General features: G+C 43.8%; 3 protein-coding genes across 6 annotated transcripts; all 3 read right to left on the bottom strand.

Moving 5' to 3' along the window:
* Positions 1-212: 212 nt before the first annotated feature.
* Positions 213-11,758, bottom strand: LOC115785806 (protein transport protein Sec24C). Its single transcript, XM_030737678.1, has 21 exons — positions 11,409-11,758; positions 10,409-11,095; positions 10,074-10,132; positions 9,382-9,435; positions 8,980-9,091; positions 8,685-8,812; positions 8,439-8,574; positions 7,720-7,829; positions 7,437-7,549; positions 7,164-7,355; positions 6,631-6,727; positions 6,447-6,551; positions 6,199-6,366; positions 5,329-5,425; positions 5,102-5,250; positions 4,801-4,939; positions 3,838-3,959; positions 3,566-3,745; positions 2,752-2,949; positions 999-1,088; positions 213-648 (listed from the first exon to the last, which is right to left on the bottom strand). Exons 2-21 carry the CDS (start codon positions 11,046-11,048, stop codon positions 508-510), a joined length of 3,030 nt encoding a protein of 1,009 aa, XP_030593538.1. The 5' UTR covers positions 11,049-11,095; positions 11,409-11,758; the 3' UTR covers positions 213-507.
* A 541-nt stretch (positions 11,759-12,299) lies between these two features.
* On the bottom strand, positions 12,300-18,631 carry LOC115785956 (uncharacterized). 2 transcript variants are annotated; one of them, XM_030737911.1, is made up of 7 exons: positions 17,336-18,631; positions 16,866-16,949; positions 15,899-16,171; positions 15,579-15,737; positions 14,132-14,404; positions 13,300-13,461; positions 12,300-12,941 (listed from the first exon to the last, which is right to left on the bottom strand). In XM_030737911.1, the coding sequence occupies exons 1-7, from the start codon at positions 18,603-18,605 to the stop codon at positions 12,649-12,651; spliced, it is 2,514 nt and encodes an 837-aa protein (XP_030593771.1). In that variant the 5' UTR covers positions 18,606-18,631; the 3' UTR covers positions 12,300-12,648. The 2 variants fall into 2 exon arrangements, with proteins under 2 accessions (XP_030593771.1, XP_030593772.1); XM_030737912.1 differs by having other exon boundaries at positions 16,866-16,946.
* LOC115785957 (sialidase-like) lies at positions 18,603-23,527 on the bottom strand. Of its 3 annotated transcripts, none has more exons than XM_030737913.1 (7): positions 23,480-23,527; positions 21,560-22,253; positions 20,522-20,577; positions 20,233-20,313; positions 19,874-19,963; positions 19,664-19,759; positions 18,603-19,195 (listed from the first exon to the last, which is right to left on the bottom strand). In XM_030737913.1, exons 2-7 carry the CDS (start codon positions 22,191-22,193, stop codon positions 18,626-18,628), a joined length of 1,527 nt encoding a protein of 508 aa, XP_030593773.1. In that variant the 5' UTR covers positions 22,194-22,253; positions 23,480-23,527; the 3' UTR covers positions 18,603-18,625. The 3 variants fall into 3 exon arrangements, with proteins under 3 accessions (XP_030593773.1, XP_030593775.1, XP_030593774.1); XM_030737915.1 differs by having other exon boundaries at positions 20,522-20,574; XM_030737914.1 differs by having other exon boundaries at positions 23,455-23,490.
* Between the last annotated feature and the right edge of the window lie 1,124 nt (positions 23,528-24,651).

The following is a 24,651-nucleotide window of genomic DNA, read 5'->3' as shown; positions in this document are numbered from 1 at the left end:
TATATGAGCCACGTGGACTCATTAGACTGCTGCACTTTAGTCTTCCTGACTCACAAACGATACTTGAAACTTCACTTCTTGACTAATAATTAGAGCAGCACCGCGAGAAAAACACACAGAGCTGCAATAAAGGCTGAATTCATTCATTTATTGGACATATTTCTCACACAGAAACACACTGTGGGCATCTCAGACACACACACACACACACACACACACACACACACACACACACACACACAAATCTCAGGCAAAGATTAGAGGGTTTTCCATGATAGAGGAATAAATTATAAAGATATTAAAAACAAAGCACAGATTGATTTGGAACAAAAAAAAGTGACACAAACAGAAAGAACAGCACACAAATGTCACCACGTGCTCCTTATTTATGTGACTATAGACGTTCTTTATTACTGGATCGCATTAATGTCTAAGACAGCGTCGCTCCCTCTGCTGTTGGTGTCTGAGGTCGATCATCGGTGGTGCTGAAATATGAAAGTGTGTGCATCACTGCAGCAGGCGGACAGAGTTGACATGGAGATGGTAGAGGAAGTCTGCGTAGGACGCGCCTCCATTGGGACTCTTGTCTTCCACAAGGTGGCGCTGCAGGGCCTCCTCGCAGCTGTCTCCCTGCTTAACCACCCACAGCTGAAAGAGAACGACACACAGGAGGTTCCAGCTTTAAAAAAAGCTGCTTTAAATACACAAACCGCAGGTAGGACGGGACGGGGCTGAGCGAGGGCACTTCCTGGGTTTTCAGCTCTCAGGAAGGTGGAATCTGTAAATTATGATGCATACCTGACCTACCAAAGCAGTTCATGCTCCAGATAAAAGATTAAACGGCATCAGGATTCCTCAAAGATGCAGCGGATCTCAGCGTGCAGCTTTCCAAAGCAGAGCAGGAACGCGCTGACTGAACTCACTGGGAGCAGCGTGCTGACGCGATGCTGTCTAAAAAATAAGCTCCGCCCTCAGCTGGAGCAGGAACAGCAGCTCACCTTGCGGGTGCACGGAGCCCGGGAGCTCAGTGTGTCGATGAGGGAGCGAATACCGACGGACAGACGGTTTTCCACAACCGGCAGTTTGGTCTGCAGGAAAATCAGAACAAAATGAGATGAAAATGTGAAACAGATCTTTTCCACAGGAGCTGCAGTGGACTCAGAGCTGGTCAGAATTCAGTTAAAGTCTGTGTTTACAGAACAAATCAAAGAGTTCAACAACTCCTTTCTTAAAAACATGAATTTTTATATACAGTAAAAACTATGTTTATTTTATTTTTGCCTCTAACATCTATTAACTTTATGTTAAACCCCCCACAGATGAAAACGATCACACCGTGTTGGTTTTATAATTCAGTCATAGAAACAGAATATTTTCCACCCCGGGCTCACTGACGCTGATCTGGAGTAACTTTAAATAACTCGCGGTGCTCGCGGCGGCAGCGGGCCGCCTCAGTCTCAGCATCAAACATGACACCGCTGAAGCCTCCTGGAGCACATCTGTCCACAGCTGCAGCTGCTGTGGACAGATGTGCTCCAGCTGCAGGTTTCCGCCCGGTGAAGCGAACGGCCAGTGTTCAGTTAGTACTGATGGCGCCCCCCGGAGGCAGACGTGTCTGCTCGTTCTGCTCGTGAACAGTGATGCCGTTTTATTATTTCTGTGTGTTTTCTAAATGTATTTATTCTATTTCTCTCTTTTATGTGAGGATCTTTATCCTGGCATCTGTTGTGAACGGCAAAGACCGAATTTCCTTGAACAGGGAAACATTAGATGAGATAAAACTTTATTTATCCCTTTAGGAAGATTCCATCAGGGAAATTAAAGACAATTAAACATGTTTCTGTAATGCGGACATGACAATAAAACTTCAATTAAACTGGTAAAATGTTTCCTTTCTCTCTGGAGTTTTCCCAAGTGTGTCATCCCACAGCCACGCAGACAGGATCTGAGAGATGGAAGAAGTCACTTGGATGATCGATGCATCTCTGCTAACAGATACTCCCAGTATATATCCCAGTACTGACTGGTTTTTCTTCCTCTCACACTAATTCAGTAAAGTTATTCTTAAAGGAAAAATCGGAATAGTGTCTGTTATTTTGACCGCACACTGACGGTGCTGTCGGGATCAGTGCCTGACATTAAACACACGTCTGTTGTGTGTCTGTGACCCCACAGGGTCAGAGTGCAGCGGTGCACACTGCAGGATCTCACTCTCTGTGACGTATCTGCAGGATCAGAAAGCTGCACACTAACAGGTTTCTGACTCGTGGTTACTTCCCTGAGAGGAATATTCCCTGAGTGCAGGTTCCAGCATTGACAATAAAATAAAATTGGAAAGATGTAAAACTGAAAACATATTTCTTCAGCAGCAGCCTCCCTTTATGCATTTGATTCCACTTAAATCAGCACTCAGCTTCAGTCCACTGAGCTCGTGTTGGGGCTCAGTCTCTGCTGCAGAAACTAAATCATCCCTCTGATTCCCGTGGTGATGATGTGAGGAGCGACCGTGCAGTCAGCGCCCTCATAAACGCACAACGTTTCTGTTATTGTGATGGAGTTGTTTTTGAAAACATAATGCTATTAAATACGACTCACTTTCATGGATTTTATGACCTCAGTTATTATAGGGATCACATTTTCAGATTAAATGAATACACTGAATGAATTTATCAATATATCTTTGATGATATCTCTGCTGGCTGATGTTACATTTATGCTCTCTGTACATCCATCGCTCCCTTCAGTCCTCACCTCTCCGGAGGGCAGGGATGAAAAACAGCTGGTGTTGAAGAGCTCAACCAACGTGCATGCTGGGACTTGGGTGCCCACCCACAGCAGCAGGGTGAGGGGTGCGTGAACCAAATAAAGACCTCTGGGCTCCAGACTAGCAGCAGAGCAGCGCAGCGCCTCCTCTGGTTCTGGAGGGTTGGAGCTGCCAGCTGACAGAGGCTGCAGGTGACAGGTGAGTGAAAACCTCAATGAAATAACTCTGCAAGCACAAACTGTCAGAGCCACAGAGGCAAAGCTAACGGTGAACATTTAAAGAGAGAAATCACTGACTGCCAGGCTCGCTATTTTAAGAGCGCAGTCTATGCTGACTTGTTCAATGGAAAAAGAGGTCACAGGTCACCACTAATGCAGGGCTGGAGAAACGTTAGCTTGTCGATGACTCATCAGCACCATGGCCAGTGCCGCCTGCCTGTGACTGTAATCGGTTCTTAAAATAGACAATACTTTGCTCCATATACAGGAAATCAATCCTCTGTTACAGGAATCATACTAATAAAAACTGTAACTGAAGCTTTTTACTGTCATGCATGAAGTGAATGACCACAGGAATCATTTCTACTTGCTCCCAGACCATCCTGTCACAGATGAACTTCTTCATATTTCCCTCTGCTTTCTTTCTGAGTTACTTCATCATATCCAACATTTGGCTGAAGCCAGTTTTATTTATTTCCCTGCAGTTTTTCAGCTGTAGTGTCACACATCAGCTTCACCCTGACAAACTCCCATATTAACAGAATAAAGACATAAGAGGCAAACGCGTGTTGATGGCACTGACCAGAGGCAGCAGCACAGGGTAGAAGTGCGTGGCGGTGCTGCAGGTGTCCATGCGCAGCACCTGGCAGCGCTGCTGCAGGCGCTGATGGACGGAGCTCCTCAAGCCCGGCAGCAGCACCTCACTCTTCCTCAGGCTGTTGATGTAAACAGGAAGAGCTCGCAGATACTGTGGAAGCACCAGCTGCAGGGCAAACAATGCAGTGTGCACGGTCAGCAATATAATAAAAACCATAAACAGCAGCATTCATGCACGTGTGTGCATGATGTACTCACCTGCCCCGCAGACACTGAAGCAGAGCAGCAGTGTTTCCGATAGCACGCCAGTGCCTCTGTAACCTCTGTCTGCAGCTCCTCCCGCAGCTCCTGCAGGGGGCGCTCCAGCGCTGCACAGTACACTGAGCAGACGGGAGAACGAAGGTGTCATTAGGATCTTATTTGGAGCTTCAGGTGGTAATATTAATATTTATGGAGGATGTTGATGCCTTAATGGTTAAAAGCAGAGACGACAACAGAATCTGTACTTCATGCTGATCATTGATTCCCGTGTTAATGAACTGCACGCTGCATGTTTATGGAAGCTCGATAACAAAAATCTCCTTTGCTGAATTTTTCTAAGAAACTCTCCCCTGATGTGCTTCAGTACAAACACTGAGCCAAGAACACATCAGCCAACGCCCTGCTGTGGACGGCTGCACCGATAAAGAGATGAAATTAATACTGAGTTCAGCTTATTGGTGCGGCCTTAAACAACAGTCCTGGATTCCCACTGGGATAATTCATTTCAACAGATTTAAAAAGACAAGTTCATGTTTGCATGAAAATATTGCCGAATATTGTACATTTATAACTTCCAGGCTTTCATGCATTAAATATGTTGGTATTTTAAACCAAAAGAAATTCATAATCGACATGATCGTGATATACTGATATTTACTGTACTGTGTAGATTATAATGTCTGAGGCTCCACCTGGATATCTGGGTGGGTGTTGTGGTGTTCAGTTATTTTCCTTATTAAAATGCAGGCAGCAGCTCTGGAGCCTGACGTCACTTTCACTAACAGCAGTGATCATCACACTTCAGTTCAGCCCAGTGTCGCTCTCTCTTTCTGGCTGCAGCTCTCTGAGTCATCATTTTACCCAGCACACCTATTTCCTTCAACATGATATTATTGATATTTTTAGAAAGTGAGAAAAGCTCAGGGGCAGCTCTAACAGTCTGCAGTGCGACCTCCTTACTCTTCTTGCAGTAGAAGGTGAGCAGTGTTTGGGCCTGGTAGTGACGGAAAGTGTCCTGCAGCTGCCGTGAGCACCGCAGGGTCACAGTGTGAACCCGGGTCCTCCTGTCTCCTGATTGGAGGGTGTAAGATAGGACGACCTGACACACAGGAGGGGACAAACGCATACATCAGTTTTAGTGTGTAGCTCCATGTGAACTGGCTCTCAGTATGCAGTTAACATGAATATCACCTTATTGGTTAATTACATGTGTAAAAAGCTTCACAATGGACAGTCAGTCAGCTGGTGGTCCTGAACCCACCTGTATGGCTACGCCTCTCGACTCATCCAGAGCTCTGCTGTGTGCGAGCTCCACAGCCAGCGTGGTCCACCTGTCCAGAGTAGCCATGGTGACGCGTCCAGGGTTAGGACCGGGGACGAACAGCCCGTAACAGCCGGACACTCGCAAATCTGGAGACACACGAACTAATAACGTTAGCATTTTTCAGAGCGCTCCCCGCACGCTCACAATAAACACACGAATCTCACCTTTGCTGACAAATATCCTGAGCTCAGCCTTGTAGCCTGTGTCCGTCTCCACAGTCCTCTTCAGATCAGTGCTGAAACGCTCTCTGTCCAGTTCCCCCTGCAGTACAAATACATTTACAACCAAACATCATGAAACGTGTTCCAGATTTTCACCTCTGACCAAAATACAGAGAAAAGAGCTGCTGCACAGCTGAACGTGATGCCCCTCTGACTCACTCCAGTTTGCTTCAGTCTATCCTCTTGTCTGTAGATCTAAAAATCTAGATTTTCTTAGTGTTATTCTAAGTGTAATATACAACATTTAATTACACACATTTTAAAGAAGGTTTGGTATAGTGAAGCTGTAAGGAGGGAGCAGGATGTCATTAAACTTTCAGTTTGAGCTGCAGCAGCTCGTCTGTTGGACCGAAGCACACGGGTCAGCCTTCGCTCCCCGTGTCATCACTGAGCCTCAGCGGCCTCTGACCCCGTCGCTGGTTCACTGCTGTTCCTTCCTTGGGCCACATTTGATAGATCCTGACCTCTGCAGGATGGGAACACCCCACAGGAGCTGCAGCCTGGAGATGCTCTGAACTAGTCGTCCAGTAATTTGATTTCAATCAAACTCACTCAGATCCTTTTGTTTTTCCATTTTTCTGCTTCTAACACATTCAATCTGAGGACTAAATGTTCACCTGCTCCCTGATAAATCCCACCCACTAACAGGTGCCATGATGAAGAGATAATCAGTGCTATCAGTGCTCATAATGTAAAGCCTGATTGATGCACATACAGTCTACTGTACTCTAATGTAGAAATGTGGCTGTAACAATATCCAGGACTGCAACTACTTACTTTCTAGTGACACAGAAAGAAAACCTGCTCATTTACCTGAAGGTGGCTGTAAGTGTGCAGAGCTCCACCTGTTAGGTACGGAATGTCCCCGGGCCAAGCCCCGCCCACATCTTGGTGGGAGAGGACAAACAGATGAACGCCACATCCCTGACGGACGCACTCTTTGGCCACTGAAACGGCCGATTCTGATGGCTGAAAGATGGACTGAGGGGAAAAACATGAAGATCACACTGCATCCCTGCTGCCCACAGGTTTGAACTGCTTACAGCATGGAGACAGGGTACCTTTGGTTTGTTGGTGCCAAAGAAGCCTGAGGAGGAACTCGTGTGTCCAGTCTCTATCAGAGAGGTAGTATGGAAGATCAGCAGCTTGCCAGGACAACTCAGACCCTAGTGTGTAAAACAATCGATTATGATTTTATCAATAAAACACACAAAGAGAACCCTTTACTGTAGCACTGGGCCCAACCTGCAGTACAGCGAGCCCTGCTTTGACGGGCAGCTCCATGGGAACTCCACCGGAGTCAGCGCCCTCTGTGTTAAACTGAGGAATCAGCTGCAACACGCTGCACGGAGGAAGGACACACAACAACAGACACGAAGGACACAAGATGTTATTTTAACATCAAATCAAAAAAAATGTGTCTACCATGATCTGAGTCCCAATACTTCATAAAACCAGCTCACTGGTTTCATTTTTCTAAATGAGAAAAGATAAAAAATAAAATGTAACATGATGGAGTTTGTGATTCAGTGGGGTCAAATTTATCGCTGCGTTATCACAAATAACTGATATTAGTGGTCACAGACCAGGTACCCATCTACGAATCAACCAGTTCAAAGGTCACACATCTGCAATAATCTCCAACCACTGTTTCCCCCTAGGGTAACATCAGAGGCACCACAGAGGTTAAAGCACACTGAATAAGATCAGCTGCCTGAAACTCTGTGCAAACCAAACAGTAACTCTGCATCAGTTTATCATTCAAACAGATCTGTTACCTCTCGATGCTGCTGACACAGTCGTTGAGGGGCACCAGAAGCCCCTCCCTCACAGGAAGCTGCAGGTCTTCTGTTTCTGTGATGACCAGCATGTGTGGGCGGGACAGTTCGGGACTGAGGTCATACAGGTGGATCCTGCTGTCATACGTCATCAAACCAACACGGACCTCCGACAAAGCGTCTCCATCCTCCCTAAAGAACCAGGACGAAACCTTAGAGACGCCCCCGGATTCATCACATCTGCACAGGAACACCTCTGAACACCTGTTTCACCTGCTCATGGAGTTAAGCAGCACGAGTATCTGCTGTGTTACAAATTCCAAGTGTCCCCCTCTCAGCGCCGAGGCAGACACGTCTATGGCTAAAAGCAGTGCAGCAGGTTCCCCCTGAAACAATATGACACACGTGATTTTCACATGAGACCCTGCCTCACAGTTACGGTTCTCAGAGTCCACATTCAGGAGCAGCTGATGATGAGACACATGAAGAAAGAAGAAGAAGAAACAGCCTTTATTGTCCCACAGAGGGGAAGGAAGGCGTAGGGAGTGACGCTGACCTTCTGAGAGCTCAGGATTTCATACGACCCCATGCTGAGTTCAGGCCTCTTATCCTTATCAACCCGCACCCCCTCTGCACCTTTGGTGGGCTGGTAGTGCTGCCACGGCACTACAACACAATCAGAAAGAGCACAGCTACACAACAAGGAAGCAGCAAAACACAACAAACTGCATTCAGCTTAGGTTCAACAGTTCATTACATTGAAATAGCTTTTAAACGCATTTGTTTAATATTTGTTTAATATTTAATATTTTCCATTAATATTTTAATCATTTTTGCCAAGTATCATCTCTTAATCATATGATTTATAATCATTATTTATGGAGCACTTATAAAAATAACAGTCACAAAGTCATAAAAATAAGTCATAAAATCTTCATGTTAAAAGAAAAAAATCTTTTTGTAAAAAACAAAACTGCAGTGTAGAAAAAAATACAGGAATTCTTAAAAGGAAATAAAATAAAATTCAATTAAATTTTATTTTATTTAAAGGAAAAAGGAAAAAATCTCCCATGAAAGTTTCTTTCAGGATGAGACTTAAAGGGCCGGATTATCACTCCAAATCTCTGCCCCTGAGCCAGATAAGCACAGACCCACAGACCCACACCACCACTGACGGAGCTTTCTGTGTGTGAACTTGATCACATATATATATAAAAACCCATCCACCTCTTTTTGCTGAGGTTTTTGGTATTATGAGGAGTATTTAAAGCTTACCTTCACTGAGTTTACCACAGAAGGGGCAATAAAACCTTTGACCACAGTCCTGCCAGCCCATCGCTGGACACATGGAGGCGCCGCACCGCCCACAGCCCACAACACACTCTGTTTCTTTGCACAGTGGGAGCAGCTGCTACAGGCAACAAACACACATGTTTCACACACATGTTCCTGCGTCCTCAGCAACCTAATTTCTAAGTGGAACATTAGAACATTCTGTAACAGCAAACAGAGAAAACCAACCTCTTCAGCACTTTGTTTTGCTAGAGGGGTGACCAGAGCTCCCAGCGGCAGGCGGCTAAGCAGAGCGGCCTGACCTTCACAGGGCACGCAGTACGAAGTGGAGCGGATGGCAGAAGGACTCGCATTACCTACAGCAGAGTTAAACACAAAGACGGCATGAAGGCTGGCCGATGGGAGGGGTGGACAAAAAAACTGGCACATCAAAATATATTATATAAGTGAATATGCCATCTGCAGCCAAAGTCCTGAATAAAATACATTTGTAAGGGCTACAGACTGTGCTGTGTGTGCTCACCTCTGTCCTCCACGATACAGGAAGTAGTCGCCAGCGGAGGAAGACCGGAAAAAGGCTCAGCGATAAAAACCTTCCCCTCCCACTCTGCCCAGTCCTCCGCCATCACCTTCACCTGAGGCAAACAGAGAGAAGCACAATATGGTAACATTTCACCATATTTAAACAGTCTGTGTGTGAAGATATGAAATTACTTTTTATAGATACAACATTAACAAGTTCATACAAAAGACAAAAGGCACTGATACACAAACTGGACCTGTTACTGCTGTACTCTCTGTCTCTTTATGCGTCATCCTTCAGGCTAAAAGCCTGAGAGAGGTCGGGCAGGACACTGACCTTCACTTTGAAGGAGCGTGTAGGAGTTAGTGAAGAAAAGGCAAAAAGGTGAGAGACTGAACTTACAGCGCTAGGCAGGAGCTCTGGGTCCAGACCATAACGGGACTCAGAGTTAGGAGACTGCAGAGGAAACACAAACTCACGTTCACCCAAAGACGTCACATATCAGATTCAGCATGAGTGAATTATTTCTACAGCTGCTAAAAACCAATTAATAGAGAGAAAAGAAATAAAACAACTAATCACATCATTTTATTAGGGGTGGCTGTAGCTCAGTAGGTAGACAGGTCACCTACTGATCAGAAGGTCAGCGGTTCGATTCCTGGCTACTCCAGGCTACATGCCAATGTATCCTTGGGCTAGATACTTAACCCCAAGTTGCTCTCCAACCGTCCCGTCGGAGTATGAATGCGTGTGAATGTTAGCTAATTAAAAGCACTTAGCTTAGTAAACATGGAAGTGCTTGTATGAATGGGAGTGCATGGGTGAATGTAAAACATGTTGTATAAGCGCTTTGAGTGCTCTGACTGAGTAGAAAAGCGCTATATAAGAACTATTTACCATTATTCAAAGAGAGGACTCGCTGCAGCTCTCAGTTTTGCAGCAGAGTAAACTCATATGAAGATGTTACCTCAGAATGACAAACTTATGAACAAATTTGTTACATTTATGGGTTCTATAGACTAGATGAGACTAAATGATTGACTAACATATGATTTAAAAGATACGTGCATATTTAGTATTAGATGCTTCCTCACCGGAGGTGTGAAGCTTTTGACCTGTGCAGCAGCACTGGGAGCAAACTGGTTTATGCTTCCTGGGGAGAAAGAAGAGATCCAGATTAGTAATAAGTGATCTATTTTTATCCAGACTGCAGCACATGTATTAAAGAATAAGAGCTGCACTTTGATTGGTACAGTAACATCGTTCATGCTGAATTAGGAAGCTTCCTTGCAAAGCTCTGCATAGTTTTAATGAGCTCATTCCGAATGATACGGTGATGATATTCTCTTGTGATGCTTCTGGGCATGTTTATCTTAAAAATCTTTAAAAGATATTACAAAAGGATGAGACTCTGTATTAATAAACTCACCTCCAGAGTGTGGTGGAAGTGTCCACTGAGGTTGCTGCTGAGTGGGAGAGGTGGGTGAGGCGTGGCTGTGAGTAAATGTAACGGATGACCCGGCATTTGCTCCCTCAAATGCAGGCTGAGGTATACACTGTGGACTCTGGTTTCCAAATGATGGAGGCCTGATGGGCAAATGATTCTGATGTGGCGACTGTGGTCCATTCACTGAACCCTGCTGTGTGTAGGGATGCTGGAAATGGTGGGCTGCTGCTTGGTAAGGATTGTGAGGGAAATTAAGTGACACACGCTGGGTGTCGCAAGGCTGCATGCCTTCGTTCATATTTCTTCCTTGGCTTGCAGCCGGAATCGTGGATGAAACATCGGGAATGACTCGCTGCACACTCTGGTCAGCGTTATTAACATACGGCACACTGTGAGGAGCGTTGTTGTTGAGTGAAATGGCAGTGAGGTCCCTCTGGAAGTTGGGGCTGGACACCTGGATGTGGCTGTAGCAGGGAGTAGAAGGAGATCCCGGGTTGAGATGCTGAAAGCTGGGCAGAGGGTCATAGAGGTGTCCTGGAGGTGAAGCTGTGGACCAGCCCTTTTGACCCACCCACGGCTGGCAGGGTGTCTGGCTCTGATTGGCTGAGGGGACGTCCATCATGCTCCATAACCATCACTGATAGGCGTATTGCTCTGGGGAGGCGGGACCTAACAAGAGACAAAACGGGAAATCTATCAGGAGGGTCGTAATGTGATCCTGTGTGCTCTGCTGGCTACACTTCGAAATAAATTACTTTGTAAATAAAACGCAGACTTTTCGTTATGACTTTACTAGCTATGATTTTTTAAAAGCAAATTTTATCAGAAACTATCGAGTCACTGTAGCACTTAGCTGTCACTCGGATAGCACCTAAACTCTCTGGAAATAGGCCAGTAACCGACTCCAGATAAGCAGACATGAGAACATAAAACGCTCAGAATTCAAGGAAAAATTCACATTCCGTTATAAAAGACTCAATACCGTCAGACATCAAAGGAAACGGCGGCTCAGCGTGCGGCTCTTTAACGTTAGCGTCTTCATTTTCGCCTCCGCAGCGCCGGAAACGAAACGCTTTACGTTATGCAAAAATCTTTAAGAAAAATCCACAATGAGACAGTATTACATTTTTGAAGCTTTTGGTGATAGCGCCAACATCACCGGTTACCGCTATACACCTGAGGGTTACCGCAGCGGGAGCATCATCACGCTAGCATGTCTCACAACACATTTCCGCATGTCCTTTCACAGTAAAAGCCTCCTAAAATTACTAAATGTTTCGGCATATTTTTCTTTTAAACCTTACGAAGGTTCAGTCACCCAGTAGCTGAAAATGTTTGGTTCTCTCTTTTTTTTTGGTATACACAGTAACCGAGTTTGTATATTCTACTTTATCATCTGCACTGAATGTTGCAATATGAGAATAACAGTGCTGAGTGACAGCCTGAGGGTGCCACTGTTTTGCAGTGAATAGCACTCACTGCTTGGTGAAGGCTGCTGGTTTGAAGCTCTTGGGAGGTTTTCCTGTGCCTGCGTGGGTTTAGGTTTAACAGAACAGCGCAAAGGCATGCTTCTTAGGTTAACTGATGATTATAAGGGTATGCCCCACCTCTCTCTGTGTTATAGATAAGATACAGGGATGAACAGCAGTTCTGCCTCCAAATAAGCACTTTCCTTTTGAAAATTTAAGACATCGTTTTGCTGATAGCTTCATATTAATATATGAGATAAAATTCAAACATTCTGAATGATGTTGCTACTGCTCCTGTTCTTTTACTGGAAATACAAACAGATGTACAGAAGTAGTCTGGATTGCACAAATATCTACAATAACATAACTGAGGTAGTATTTGTTCACAAAAAAGTGCTACAATATCATTCTTGGCACTTTATTTTTGTGAATTTATTTAACAAAATCAAATGAAGTATCATGTGCCAGTGAACCAAACAAATAACCAGATAGTGTATTCAAAATTGGTCACAGTACCCCAGAACAGCATTCAGCTCATTCTGAATAAAACTGATTTTGTGTCCATGAACAGTCTGTTAAACAAATTTGAAAAAACAGCTGCAAATAAAAATGAAAAATGGTCATTAATAACCTTTTACTGGCAATGATGATAGATATTCTCCTAATGTGATGAGAGACAGTGATATAGAGATTAACAGAAAGATGAAGACACTGGAAACAAACACAGCTTTGACTATGAACAACACATCAGATCTACAGCTGTTGGTAACATGCTGAACTCTCCTCTGCTCGTCTCGGCCTTTTCCTGCTTTTTGGTGAATCCTGGGAACAGTCACTTTGTCTCTGCAGGGTGGTGATCCTGTTCCTGACGTAGTCCTTTACACCTTTCCACGAGCGGTTCCTCAGAGCTTCTGGCTCGGCCTCAAGACACCTGACGCAGTCGTCCTTCTGGGGCACCTTGTGCTCCTGAATCAAACTCATCATGTGTCTCTCCACAGCACGGACCTCTGCCTCCCCCCACGTGTGTTTGGTTTTATGGTGGGAATCTGTGAGGATGGACAAACAAAAACACTTTCACCTTGTTTTGACCACAAATTAAGCTTGGACAGAATCTTTGCCTCAACTTCCCGCTGATCTGTATGAATGAGAGCTTTCAATTTCACTGTATGACAGCGTAATTTCATCTCATATATACTGTGTAGATATTTCTCAGAGATACTGTGATGATATCTTTAAATACAATCTGATTGTATCTGATTCAAAGGTGGCTGACCTGCTATCGTGATTCTAGTATTTTTCTTCATCTATTAGAAGTTTGTGTGACTGTGCTGTTATCGTGATGAAGGAAGTCTCAGCCAAAGGTGAACAGAAGTAAATGAAGTCTATAAAGATGTCCACTGTTACCTCGTCCACCTGATTTGACAGGTCTGGGACGTGCATTCTTGCTGGAGCGCGTTGTTCCTCCACGTCCTTGTTGATGATAAGGAGGAGCTGCTCCATCTCCTGCACTGGAGGAGTCACTGTGATCCCATGAGCCAGCGTGCTGCCTGCTTACAGACTGTCTCACTGCATCGAACACAGAGACAAAAACACACACGAGTCTTCTCTGTGTTGTAAAGCCACAAGTCAAGAAGCTGAGTGTCAGCCTCTCCATTAAGATGTGTTATCAAGTTACTTTCTGCTCACACAACAGGGTAGATTATTATTGTTCACAGCTGATTGTTGGTGGTTTAACAAAAACCTATCAAAGGACGCCAGAATACCAAACAGTGTAACAGATACTGCAAAGGTGGTCACAGGACCTTAAATCAGCTTAAAATGTTCAGCTAAACCTGATCAGAAATGTAAATGTTAGCATCCATGAAGAGTCTGTCAAAAAGACATGAAAACAAAATCAAACATTCATACAGCTGCAAACTACAGATGCCAGTGCCGCCCCTGAGCCTCAGTGACTTTATTCACAAATCAAAATATTAATAAATTCAAACTACTGTCACTTTGCATCAATCACAAAGTTAAAGGTTGCTGCCCGCCTGGCAGGGTGACAACGAGGGGGTAAAAACTATTACTAGCTAACTGTTTACTAGAAATCTTAATCATAATGTGGCAAAAGGCACACGGACACAGAGAGGAGGAGAGAGACGAGGAGGGAAACATGAGGAAATGAAGAGGAATGATGGAAACAGGTTTGGCTGTTAACGACATCACATCTACAGCTGTTGGTAATGTGCAGTACTCTGTTGGGGGTCCGCCTTTCTGGGCCTTTTCCTGCTTTTCGATGAATCCCGGGAGAATCCACTTTGTCTCTGCAGGGTGGTGATCCTGTTCCTGACGTAGTCCTTTACACCTTTCCACGAGCGGTTCCTCAGAGCTTCTGGCTCGGCCTCAAGACACCAGATGCAGTCGTCCTTCTGGGGCACCTTGTGCTCCTGAATCAAACTCATCATGTGTCTCTCCACAGCACGGACCTCTGCTTCCCCCCACGTGTGTTTGGTTTTAAGGTGGAAATCTGTGAGGGTGGACAAACAGATGAACGTGAGTGATGAATGAGAGCGTTTACCCCAATGCTCAGAATCAGAAACAACCAGCATGACTGTGGAGGACACTGATCCTGGATCAGATGTTTTGGGAAACATCCCTCATGCCTCATTGGAACTGCAGCTACTTTTAAAACACGACATCACTCAAAACTGTAAAACTAACGGAAAAGTCTCGAGGATATTCGGCTCTGTGTGAACTGTAGCTGCACTTCTCTCTGAGTGGGCGTGTGTGGCTGTGATAGGGTACCTGTTATACCTGATACTCCTAAATGTAATCAGCTCTAACTGTGCACTGATGTTTCTAACCTCTGTTTTGTGCACAGTGACAGCTGCACATACGTGAGATGATGAATGAACTCTTTGTTTTCTAATGAAACAGCAGAGTTGAGCCAAATGCCCCCCAGTCAAAGTTGCTCTGGTTGGTTTTATTCTTTATCCTCTTTGGTCACCACAGGAAACTGTTCATCAGTTACAGCTCACATTATCTGTGGTTCACCAAAAGCTTCAGCTTCAGATCCTGTAATATTTTCCACTGATATGCTTCCCCTTGGCCAAATTATTAAAAGTCACAAAGTCTCTCTCCACTATTATAAGATAAGGTTTATTTGTCACATGCATTATGCAGAGAACACTGATATTTACTGGGTGACCCTAAAAGCCTCGCTGCTGTTTTCTCACTTTTTCTCTCTTTAGGCTAAACTACTGCAATTCTCTTCTTTCTAGTATAAAAGAAAGTCACTCTCTCACCCCCAGCTAATGAAGTCTGCAGTCTGATACTGCCTCGTGTTAGCAGACAGGACCCCCGTCTGTATGTGTCAGGATTCATTTGCAGGTTTTACTGAACACATTTGAAGCACATCAGGGTCAGGCCCCAGTTTAAAAAGCAGTAATGTTAAACCGCAGAGCAGCACGGCCCTGCGACAGGCTGGCGACCTGTCCAGGTGTGCCCCGCCTCTCGCCCTGTGACGGCTGCTATAGGCTTATTATAATTTCATCATGTCTTGTAATTTCTATGTTTGCTGTTTGTCCAATTTTCTGTATTATCTCCATTATAACTGCTTATTTAAGGTTTAATGTTCTGTAAACTTTGTCAATAAAGACATTACTCAGGAAAATGAAGTCTATAAAGATGACCGTTACTACCTCGTCCACTTGATTTGGCAGATTTGGGACGTTTAGTCTTGCTGGAGCTTGTTGCTCCTCCGTGAGCTGGTTGATGATAAGAAGACGCTGCTGCACTGCCGGCACTGGAGACGTTATCATGATCCCGTGAGCCAGCCTGTCCACTCGTAGGCGGTCTTTCTGCATTGAACACACACAATATAAAATAAATCAAGTCATCAGGTGCAAACAGATTACAGATTTTACAGCCACTGAAGAATGAGCAGAGGAAGAGGAGATGTAGAAGAAAAAAGGTTTGGCTGTTAACACATCAGATCTACAGCTGTTGTAATGTGCAGTACTCTGCTGGGGGTCCGCTTTTCTGGGTCTTTTGCTGCTGCTCGGTGAATCCTGGGAACAGTCACTTTGTCTTTTCAGGGTGGTGATCCTGTTCCTGACGTAGTCCTTTACACCTTTCCACGAGCGGTTCCTCAGAGCTTTTGACTCGGCCTCAAGACACTTGATGCAGTCGTCCTTCTGGGGCACCTTGTGCTCCTGAATGAAGCGCATCAAGTGTCTCTCTACAGCACGGACCTCTGCCTCCCCCCACGTGTGTTTGGTTTTAAGATGGGAATCTGTGAGGATGAAATAAGAGAAATAAATGAAGTTGAAGTCGATGGTTTAGCAAAGACTCAAATAACCCAGAAATGAGGGAAACTCCAGTTTCCTGTTTCAGAAACAGAGCCAAGTTAGTCTCAGGTAAAGTCCTGAGGTCACACTCTGTGAAGCTCACCTTTCTTCAACAGATTCGCTCCGACTCAAACGTCTCAAAATAAAACCTATAGATATACATACAACACATCTTTGTGCCTCTGTGCACAATAAGGCAGCTGTCAGCCATTTCCACAGCACTGAAACACTTACAGCATGATACAACACGATGTGCTGCACTAATCAATGGAGTAATGAACAATATGTTTAATAAAACTGGAGTAGATGCAGTTTAAAATGCAGAGACTCAACGTGTGTGTCTACTGAGGTCAATAACTGTGTGTTATTATAGTTTTAATGTTCACCTGCAATCATTATGAATTTAGTTACATTGTGTAAATTCTCTGGACGAGTCCACACAGACCGCTGTGCTTGCCGTACGATGACGAAATTTATTATTTAATCTTTGACCCGAGTGGACCCCGGAGACTCGGGAATCGAGTCTTAAGAAATCTTTGGCATCATTTACTTTTTTCTGACCAGCTCTCTCTCTTTTCTCCCTTTTTTGTCTTTATCTAATTTTTCACTCAAAAATGAAGGAAGGGTCCCCGTTATCACCTCTGACAGATTTTTTGGAGTGTCCTCCGGGTGCCTGAAGATAAAAAGCTGCTGGTCCATCCTCACCGTGTTTCAACATCTCTGCTGGAACCAAGACAAAAACATTTTCTCAGAAATCGTGTTTCACACATTTCTTCAGATAAATTACAGCTGCTTGTTATATTATAAACACTGATTTTGAACCACACTTTTTCTAACCAGGTAAAAACGTGTAACTTTCCTACAGATGTAACAGGTGCGCTCCATGTATCAGATTTCTAGTGGAAATACACACAGTATAGCAGTAAAGCTAACTTTATGTTATGGGACTCGAGAACAGCTGGAAATCTCTAATTGGCTGGAAGCGCTCATTTATTCCTGAACTTCACAGAACAGAAACTTCAGACTTTTGGAAGTGAAGCCGTTTCTGATCTGTGTTCAGATTGAATAATAAAAGCCGGCGTCGGCCTACATTTCACCCACATCATTACCTTCAGACTCCACTTCAATATCATCCAGCGTGGAGTCGTTGCACTGCCGCAGGATCTGGATTTTGTTATTGGGCCCAAAAATTTGAGTTGCTTCATTTTCATCCAGGTTCATCAGCTGCAGCATTTTTCCAAAATGCTTACGGATGTTTTTTGAAGTCAGTACTTCAGAGATCTGGGCTCCACAGTCTCTGATAAATCCTTGGATGCATTCCGACCCCCTGTAGGTCGACAGAGTGTTTGGTCGGCCGAAGAGGAAGGGATTCTTACCGGGGACCCCGCACGCCTCACGAGACTCGGCGAGAAGCTCCAGAGCCGACACAAACGAGGGCTTCAGGAAAACTGGGACCTTCCTCCCACCGTCCCCTCGTACGTCCACTCTGGTGAAGAACCTACACATCACTTTTTCCAACTCTGTGACAGATGGGTCCAAGTCATCAGGCGCGTCAGACATTATTCGTGACGTGAAATCCATCAGCTGGATTGTGGACACCTCCCGAGGCTTTCTCCTGTTGAAGAGGATTGTCCGGGCGAGCATTACGCGGGCAAGAGCGACATAGTTTCCAGTAGAAACGCCGTCTCTCAGATTCTTCTCAGCCGTGAGATGAACCTTCTCCAAGTGGAAATACAAGCGCTTTACGTCCTGAGCAACGGGCACCTGCTTTGCTTTGTTTGATTTACTTTCTCGGAGGCTTTTTAACGCGGCTGAAGAAACAAGTTTGGTCCATTTCTTCTGGTACACAGAGAGGAATTTTCTAGCAGACTCGGCCTGCTTTGTATCACCAGACTTTACGGCATTATTCTCAACAATACTGCAGGTCTTCTGCAGGCTGTGACCAAGCTTGATCGCAACTGAAGGAGAGGCGTATCGTTTGGTTTCTGAATCATAGCCTGCCAGGACGTTCACTGCAGCCAGCACGTGTCGGAAGTTCGAGGGATGAAAGAAGTCCTCCAGCTTTTGCATTGGGGTTGTTTTCTGAGCCTCGAGCACAAGTCTCGCTATCTGACGGAGGTGTTGTCTTATGTATGCCTGCTTGTTCGCGTCACGGCCGTAATAATTGTGCATGTATTCCCCAAACTGCAAGATGATCCGGTCGTCCATCACAGCTCGCGTCACGTCGTCGTAGATCATATCGCTCAGAATGCTCCTGGAAACGTCGCTGATGCCGCGGCTTTCACAGTCCACAGACGCCAGCACGCACTTCGATGCGATCCGCTTTCTTCCGTACTCGGATTCCTTTTCGTTCTTCCTGTTCTCCGTGCAGGACCTCATGTGTTTGAACAGGTTTCTCTTCACAAAAGACCATGACAGTGAAGACAGGGCAGAAAGTCTTTGGCCCGTCCGGCCACCTTCGGTCTCTGTCGTACAACAAGAGCTCCCTCTCCTGTTTTCAGAACTTTTTTATTATGTTCAAAGTTTCCTTGGTTTCTTAGTTTTTTCCATATATTCTGTCTTTCCTTGGAGTGTTTGGGATACTGAAATGCTGCAGCAACCTCCGGTCTGTCACTGTGAAGTAACTCGAGATGCCGCGACAGTTTTAAGACACACTTGGAGCAAAACAGGCAGTAATTCCTTTTGTCGTAAACGCGATACTTTGAATTTGTTCGTCTGGTAGCTGGTAACACAGGAGTCTGTGATGCTGCTGCCTGACTAATCATAGGGGTCTTATTTACAGGAGTGACACTTTTAGCCGAAGAACTTCCTGATTTTTGCTCCTCTGAGGCGGGTTCCTCGCTCGCGGGGGACGCTGGATTGCTGTGACTAGATTCATCTGAAGACGCTTCTTTGGACTCTGCATCACTGCCAGGTAAGTAATCACGATCATCATCCTCCCCCGACGTGTCAGAAGCTGTGTCCTTTTTCTGAAAGAAGTAAAAAGATGTTTTTTTTAATGTCACCAACAACCTCTGACTGAAACATGTTGACTGAAACTTGTTGCCAACTGCAGATTGTTACTAAGTTCTTGTAGTACGTGTTGCTGTAAATGTGTAGCAGCATTTCTGGGGAGGTGGATGTGAGATAAAGTGTAGGACATTCAGTTTAATGCAGTAACACAAATGAAACTTTACTGGAGGAAGGAAACACCAACATCTAAAGATATTTTGGATTTGGTGTTTTTAAGGGTGGTGGTTTGTGGCCTATGGATGATGACATCATCGCGCTAGATGAAATCCCTCCCACCACAACAGAAATGATCTATAGTATAATAGAGACGGCTTCATTACCACCACCACTCTCAGTGTTTTCATGTGACTAAGATGTGATTAGGGGTCACTTATAATCATTAATGATAACTTCATAATGTAATACTAGACAGTGCAGGTAAATACAGCTGATTCTGCAGGTGATGCCGGATCTTCTGGCGTATCACAGGCGTCGTTTTGCTCGTCATCGTATGAAGGTGAAGAATCTGCTGAACGATGGGACTGAAAAAAACAATAAGAAAGAAAAATGCATTCATGGTGTTGAACTGTGACACACAGCATATCAAAAGCCTGCAAAAGCATCAATGTGCAGGTAATAATTTACTGTGCAGTTACCTTTGACCTCTCTGCAGTCTGATCACAGTGGGCTGGATCATCCACGGACGGCTGCCCATCACTGCTGTTATCAGGTGGCAGAGCTTCCAGCTTAACAGGAGGACAGTGAAGTAAACAGGAAGCAACTATTTTAAAGCTGTACTGAGTAACACCCACCAACCATCTCTAAGACAGTCTGACTGCATCTCTGTGCTACATGGAAACAATGTAAACATCATCACATGTTTCTGTTACTGCTGCTGTAATGTGGACAGTTCTGATCACAGATGTGACATCAGGGTTTCAACCACGTTTGATGGGAACTGTTTAAAAGTAACAACGACTTCCTTCAATGAATAAAATCTGCTTTAAAATCTTACAAGTTTGTCCATCTCTGCCAGCTGTTTGAGCAGCTGAGCGCGCTGCTGTAAAACATCTGAACGCCGTTTTTCATGACTGGCCTGAAAGCAGACATAAAGCATTTTAAGATAAAATAGAAAAGTAATGATCTCTGATGAAGATCTTTAATTCATCATGATGGTGGTTAAAAGTCATTTTATGTTAGACTTCAAAGTGGCTTAAAATATCAAACTCTGTAAGAACAAAGAGGAAAAACACAAAAAGGTCAAAGAGCAAAAGTTTTTTTGTATTTGCTGTAATTTTTCTCACCAAAGTCGATTTATTTGCATCTTTGTTGGCGTGAACGGAGTCATTTACAGCTCCTGCTGAAAAGAGTGACGTTAAACACAAGAACACAAAGTGTTAAATAACTGCAACTTTAAACAGGTCAAACAATCTGCAGCGTTTTAGTTCACGTTTTAGGAGAGAGTGCACAACAGGCAGATTTGACTGTATGAGAAAAAGACTTTAAAACATTTACGCTTGCTAAAAAAACATTAGCAATAAGCCAAAATGTTATTTTGAACACCATCACCAGTCCAGAAATTCACAACTGCATCCTTCATGTATTTATTTAAGCCAACTGCTGTTCAGGCCAAAAATACCTCATCTGGAATATATGAAAGATTACAGGAAATATTTACAGAGACACAAATCCTGATCAGATTGTGTCAGCAAAGACTTCTGGCATAAAAATCTGCAAATCAAACATGTGGAGCTACCTGCTGTGATGATCCGTTCTCAATAAAGGAGGAGCTCAAATTGGCTTTTTATTCATGCAGCATTAATTAACCCTCTAAACACAATAAGCACAAATCTGTGCATGTATTTCAGTCAAGTTGCACAAAGCCTGGGTCTATGTATGGATCCTTATATGGAAGGAAACCGAGTTCATAAACATCTGAAAATATTAATCAAGAATTTAATCACAACTCAACTCTTAAAGTTTAATCTTAATATCCCAATTTCATACTTTTCTAAAACACCAAATGTTCACCTCAGTGTATATGTGCTAATCTGTGTTTGATCATAAATTAAAAAAAACTGCATTCAAATGTACCAAATTCAATCACAGGACCTACAAATTCAAGAAAGGTCTGAAAAAATCTGGTTGTTTTTGCCCAATTTAGCCTTTAAGGCTCCAAAGTTTCTCACACACCAACTGAAGTACTGAACACTCAGCAGTTTGGATCATTCAGACCCGTCACATGGAGGCATCTGTTTGTTTACATCAGCCCTGCGTGTCTACCTGCATTAATGAGATGAAGAACATGAGTGTAACCTGCAGCTGTTACAGCTACATCTTACCTCTACACTGTGATGGAGGAACCCACTGAGGCTGCTCCTGAGAGGCAGATGACACGTAACTTTGAGTGTTTCCTCGAACATGAGCTGACTCCATGTTTTCTCCTTCAAAAGCAGCTTGATGCTGTCTGCATGACGGTAGGCTGGGGCGTAGATCCTGAATCCCACTCAAGCCCTGACTGGATATCGGATTTTGAAATGCCTTGAAGGGGTCGTGGGGTGAGAGGACAGATAAATGCTGCGGCCTACAAGGCTGCAGTCCTTGGTTTGATTGGCGCAGAGATGATGAGGTGACGTTTTTTCCTTGAGTCGCTGTTACCATAATCGATGAAGGGTGATGGTTTTGCTGACCGAAGGAAATGGCCTGGGAGAGATTTGGGATATCTGTGGCAAACAGCGAGCTGGACGATGGCATGCTGACAATAGGAGAGCCTTTGTACATGGCAGCATGAGGGTTGTTTCTGGAAGATAAGGAGCTCAAGTTGCTCGTACAGCTCTGATTGGGCGCCTGCATGTGGTCATAAGACGTGGAGAGCGGGTTGATGAGCGGTCCTTGAGACGAAGCTGCTGACCAGCCATTCTGGGTCATCCACGAGGGACAGGGAAGTTGGCTCTTATTTGCCGTCGGGTTATCCATCTTTGTCCAGAACCATCAAAGTTCACTGACTGGAGCCTCTTTCTTCCTTGAACACGGGTCCTAACAGGATCATAAAACACAACTTCATTACTTTTCTGTGGTTTTGAACATAAACTGTGATGTAGCTTCATGGTTTGGAAATTAATCTTCAACACAGTGAAGACAGAAAGAAAGGACAAGAAAGTGAAATAAACAAGCAGAAAAGCCGAGATTAAAATAATTAACACCAAAACATTTTGGGAACTGCACACAGCTCAGACAACATGCAGACGCCTACAACCACACAATGTCACGGCACAAGGGGAAAATTTACTTAACTAGCCAAGAAGCTGCTGGATGCACAACATCCTTTGTTAAGTGTGCACATTTTCTTCTTACATGTTACTGATTAGCTTCAAAGTAACTGAGATCCTACGATTAATGACGATTAAATAAATGTCAGAAATTCAACTGTTTTTAGATGTCTGTTACTAAAGGGCCTCCTCAAACCAATTACACTCAGCTCTGTTTTAATTCAGTATTCTGATTTTACTCGGTTCTCAAAGCACTTTGCAAATTCTGCCTCTTGATGAGATTTTCATTATTATTACGATTTTTAATGTTTTATGCTCACAAACCCGAAGACACATGAAAATATGTAACCAATGCGCTCTTCGCTGGTTCATATGATCTCACTGTGAGCAGTTTTCAGGATTCCTTCTTTCATATAATGAAAGGCAAATAAGCTGAAAATAAAGAAAAACTTTCCTTCTTCAGCATATTAATTGAAAAACAGTCCACTAAGTAAAACTGCTGCTAAAACATCTAAGTGATAGATGAACAAAATGAAAACACCATTCCTCCCACCATGGGAGTGAATGGGATGAAACAATAGATAAACAGTGCTCTATTCACTGGTTAGACTGGAGACACAGTCCATTTTTATAGTCCGGAAAACTTAGCAGGAAAACGTGTTTTCGTTGAGGGTCACCGACCCTCGAAGCTGCAGCACACTGAGTCTCTGCAGTGCAGACATTACTGAGCATCTTTGCTCACAGTAAGGATGGACAGTTACGACTAAACTGCTGCAAAATGCTCAAATCAACAAAAACGTAACTAGCTTAACAATCATGTGCTACTATTTCAGGTGTCGGACTAGCTGTTAGCCGTTAGCACGTTCAGCTTTGAAAATCATGCAAATATTCTTAAAACTGATCCTGGCTCCAAAATGACCGACATGGACTAAAGAAAGAGCAGGAAATTAATTTAATTTTCCACAAACCGCTTAAACATCAGGAAAACCATACCTGCGGCCATCACCGGAAACAAAGGTCGGTGTTTACTTCACAGCGTCACCGAGAGTGTAAAACTTCCGCCGGATTTTTTCAGAATAAGAGACATTTCTACAAATATAAAACACAAACTGGAATTTCATTTAAGAAAAAAAAAATCAACGATCCAAATGTGGAAGAAGATCTGAGCTCTTTTACTTGAAAAGAAGGACTGAATGACTCAACTCAATAACATTATCTTCTGGCACATGTGGCGTCTGGGGGTGTAGAGAGGTCTCCGGTTCAAATCCGAATAACCCCTCACTTAGAAGCTAACACAGATCACACACAGAAAACGGGGAAGCGAGTAAAGTTTGATCATATGAAAGAACTATTGAATTAAAGTAACTGTTTCTATATTCTAACTGTGTGCCATTCTTTTATATGCTGAAGGTAAAATACTTAAGCAAAGGATCCCCCTCTGGATTCTTGATATCTCCTCCTGCCTCTGTCCTCCAGATGCATTTAAGGAATTGAGACATCCTTCAGCTTGGCGTGCCTGGAGAACCATATACCAGCAGTAACTCCTCCCAATTTATAAAATTTCTCTTCCAGTTTAGAAAAACAAACTTTGAGGTGTTTATTTATTTTCACCTTTACTGGCTTGCACAATTAGGAGCAAACTGTGAAGTGGTCTAAAACATGCAGCAAACACACTTAATGTTTCCCCTTCTAACAGAAACTGCTGGCTGCAGGTGTGTTGAAATGTCACACCAATGTCTACTATCCATGTTCCACAGGTGATGCTATAAGAGAGACCGACAGACTAGAGAGAGTCGGGGGTGTAGCTCAGGGATAGAGCATCTGAGATCTCATCTGAGAAGTTAAGTGACAGGGCTGCTGTATGGATTGCAAATGTAAACAAGATGGGATAAAACATTTTCTTCTGGAAATGTTTTTTACAGAAAGGGCCAAGACAACAGTTTTTTTTTTTGGTTTATTTTTTTTATGGGTTTTGTGAGCAACAGGGGTATAATTAAACCAAGAGCTATTTCATAGTATCCACCATTTTCAGAGGTGTCAAAAGTACAGACATTAGTAAAGGTACAAATATTTGTGTTAACAATACTCCACTAAGAGTTGAAGCAGTGATTCAACTTCCTTATTCAAGTAAAAATAAAGAATACAGCCTCTTAAATGACGATAAA

This window comes from Archocentrus centrarchus, chromosome 9 (assembly GCF_007364275.1).
Source record: "Archocentrus centrarchus isolate MPI-CPG fArcCen1 chromosome 9, fArcCen1, whole genome shotgun sequence".
Taxonomy (NCBI): domain Eukaryota; kingdom Metazoa; phylum Chordata; class Actinopteri; order Cichliformes; family Cichlidae; genus Archocentrus; species Archocentrus centrarchus.
Note: the sequence above shows the minus strand (reverse complement) of the source record. Positions and strands in the feature narration are given on the sequence as shown.

What these genes read in the sequence shown, in the direction of transcription:
- LOC115785957 (XM_030737913.1), bottom strand. Translation starts at nt 22,193, where the DNA reads ATGGATAACCCGACGGCAAATAAGAGCCAACTTCCCTGTCCCTCGTGG. An exon ending in ATGCAAATAAATCGACTTTG is followed by an intron (nt 20,314 to 20,521) that starts GTGAGAAAAATT and finishes GTCTGCTTTCAG; the next exon opens with GCCAGTCATGAAAAACGGCG. An exon ending in CATCACCTGCAGAATCAGCT is followed by an intron (nt 19,196 to 19,663) that starts GTATTTACCTGC and finishes TACTTCTTTCAG; the next exon opens with AAAAAGGACACAGCTTCTGA.
- LOC115785956 (XM_030737911.1), bottom strand. Translation starts at nt 18,605, where the DNA reads ATGAGGTCCTGCACGGAGAACAGGAAGAACGAAAAGGAATCCGAGTAC. An exon ending in CTCCAAAAAATCTGTCAGAG is followed by an intron (nt 16,172 to 16,865) that starts GTGATAACGGGG and finishes TCATCCTCACAG; the next exon opens with ATTCCCATCTTAAAACCAAA. An exon ending in TGCCAAATCAAGTGGACGAG is followed by an intron (nt 14,405 to 15,578) that starts GTAGTAACGGTC and finishes CCACCCTCACAG; the next exon opens with ATTTCCACCTTAAAACCAAA.
- LOC115785806 (XM_030737678.1), bottom strand. Translation starts at nt 11,048, where the DNA reads ATGATGGACGTCCCCTCAGCCAATCAGAGCCAGACACCCTGCCAGCCG. An exon ending in TGTGTCAGCAGCATCGAGAG is followed by an intron (nt 6,728 to 7,163) that starts GTAACAGATCTG and finishes TCCTCCGTGCAG; the next exon opens with CGTGTTGCAGCTGATTCCTC. An exon ending in GGGCTCCGTGCACCCGCAAG is followed by an intron (nt 649 to 998) that starts GTGAGCTGCTGT and finishes GTTCTCTTTCAG; the next exon opens with CTGTGGGTGGTTAAGCAGGG.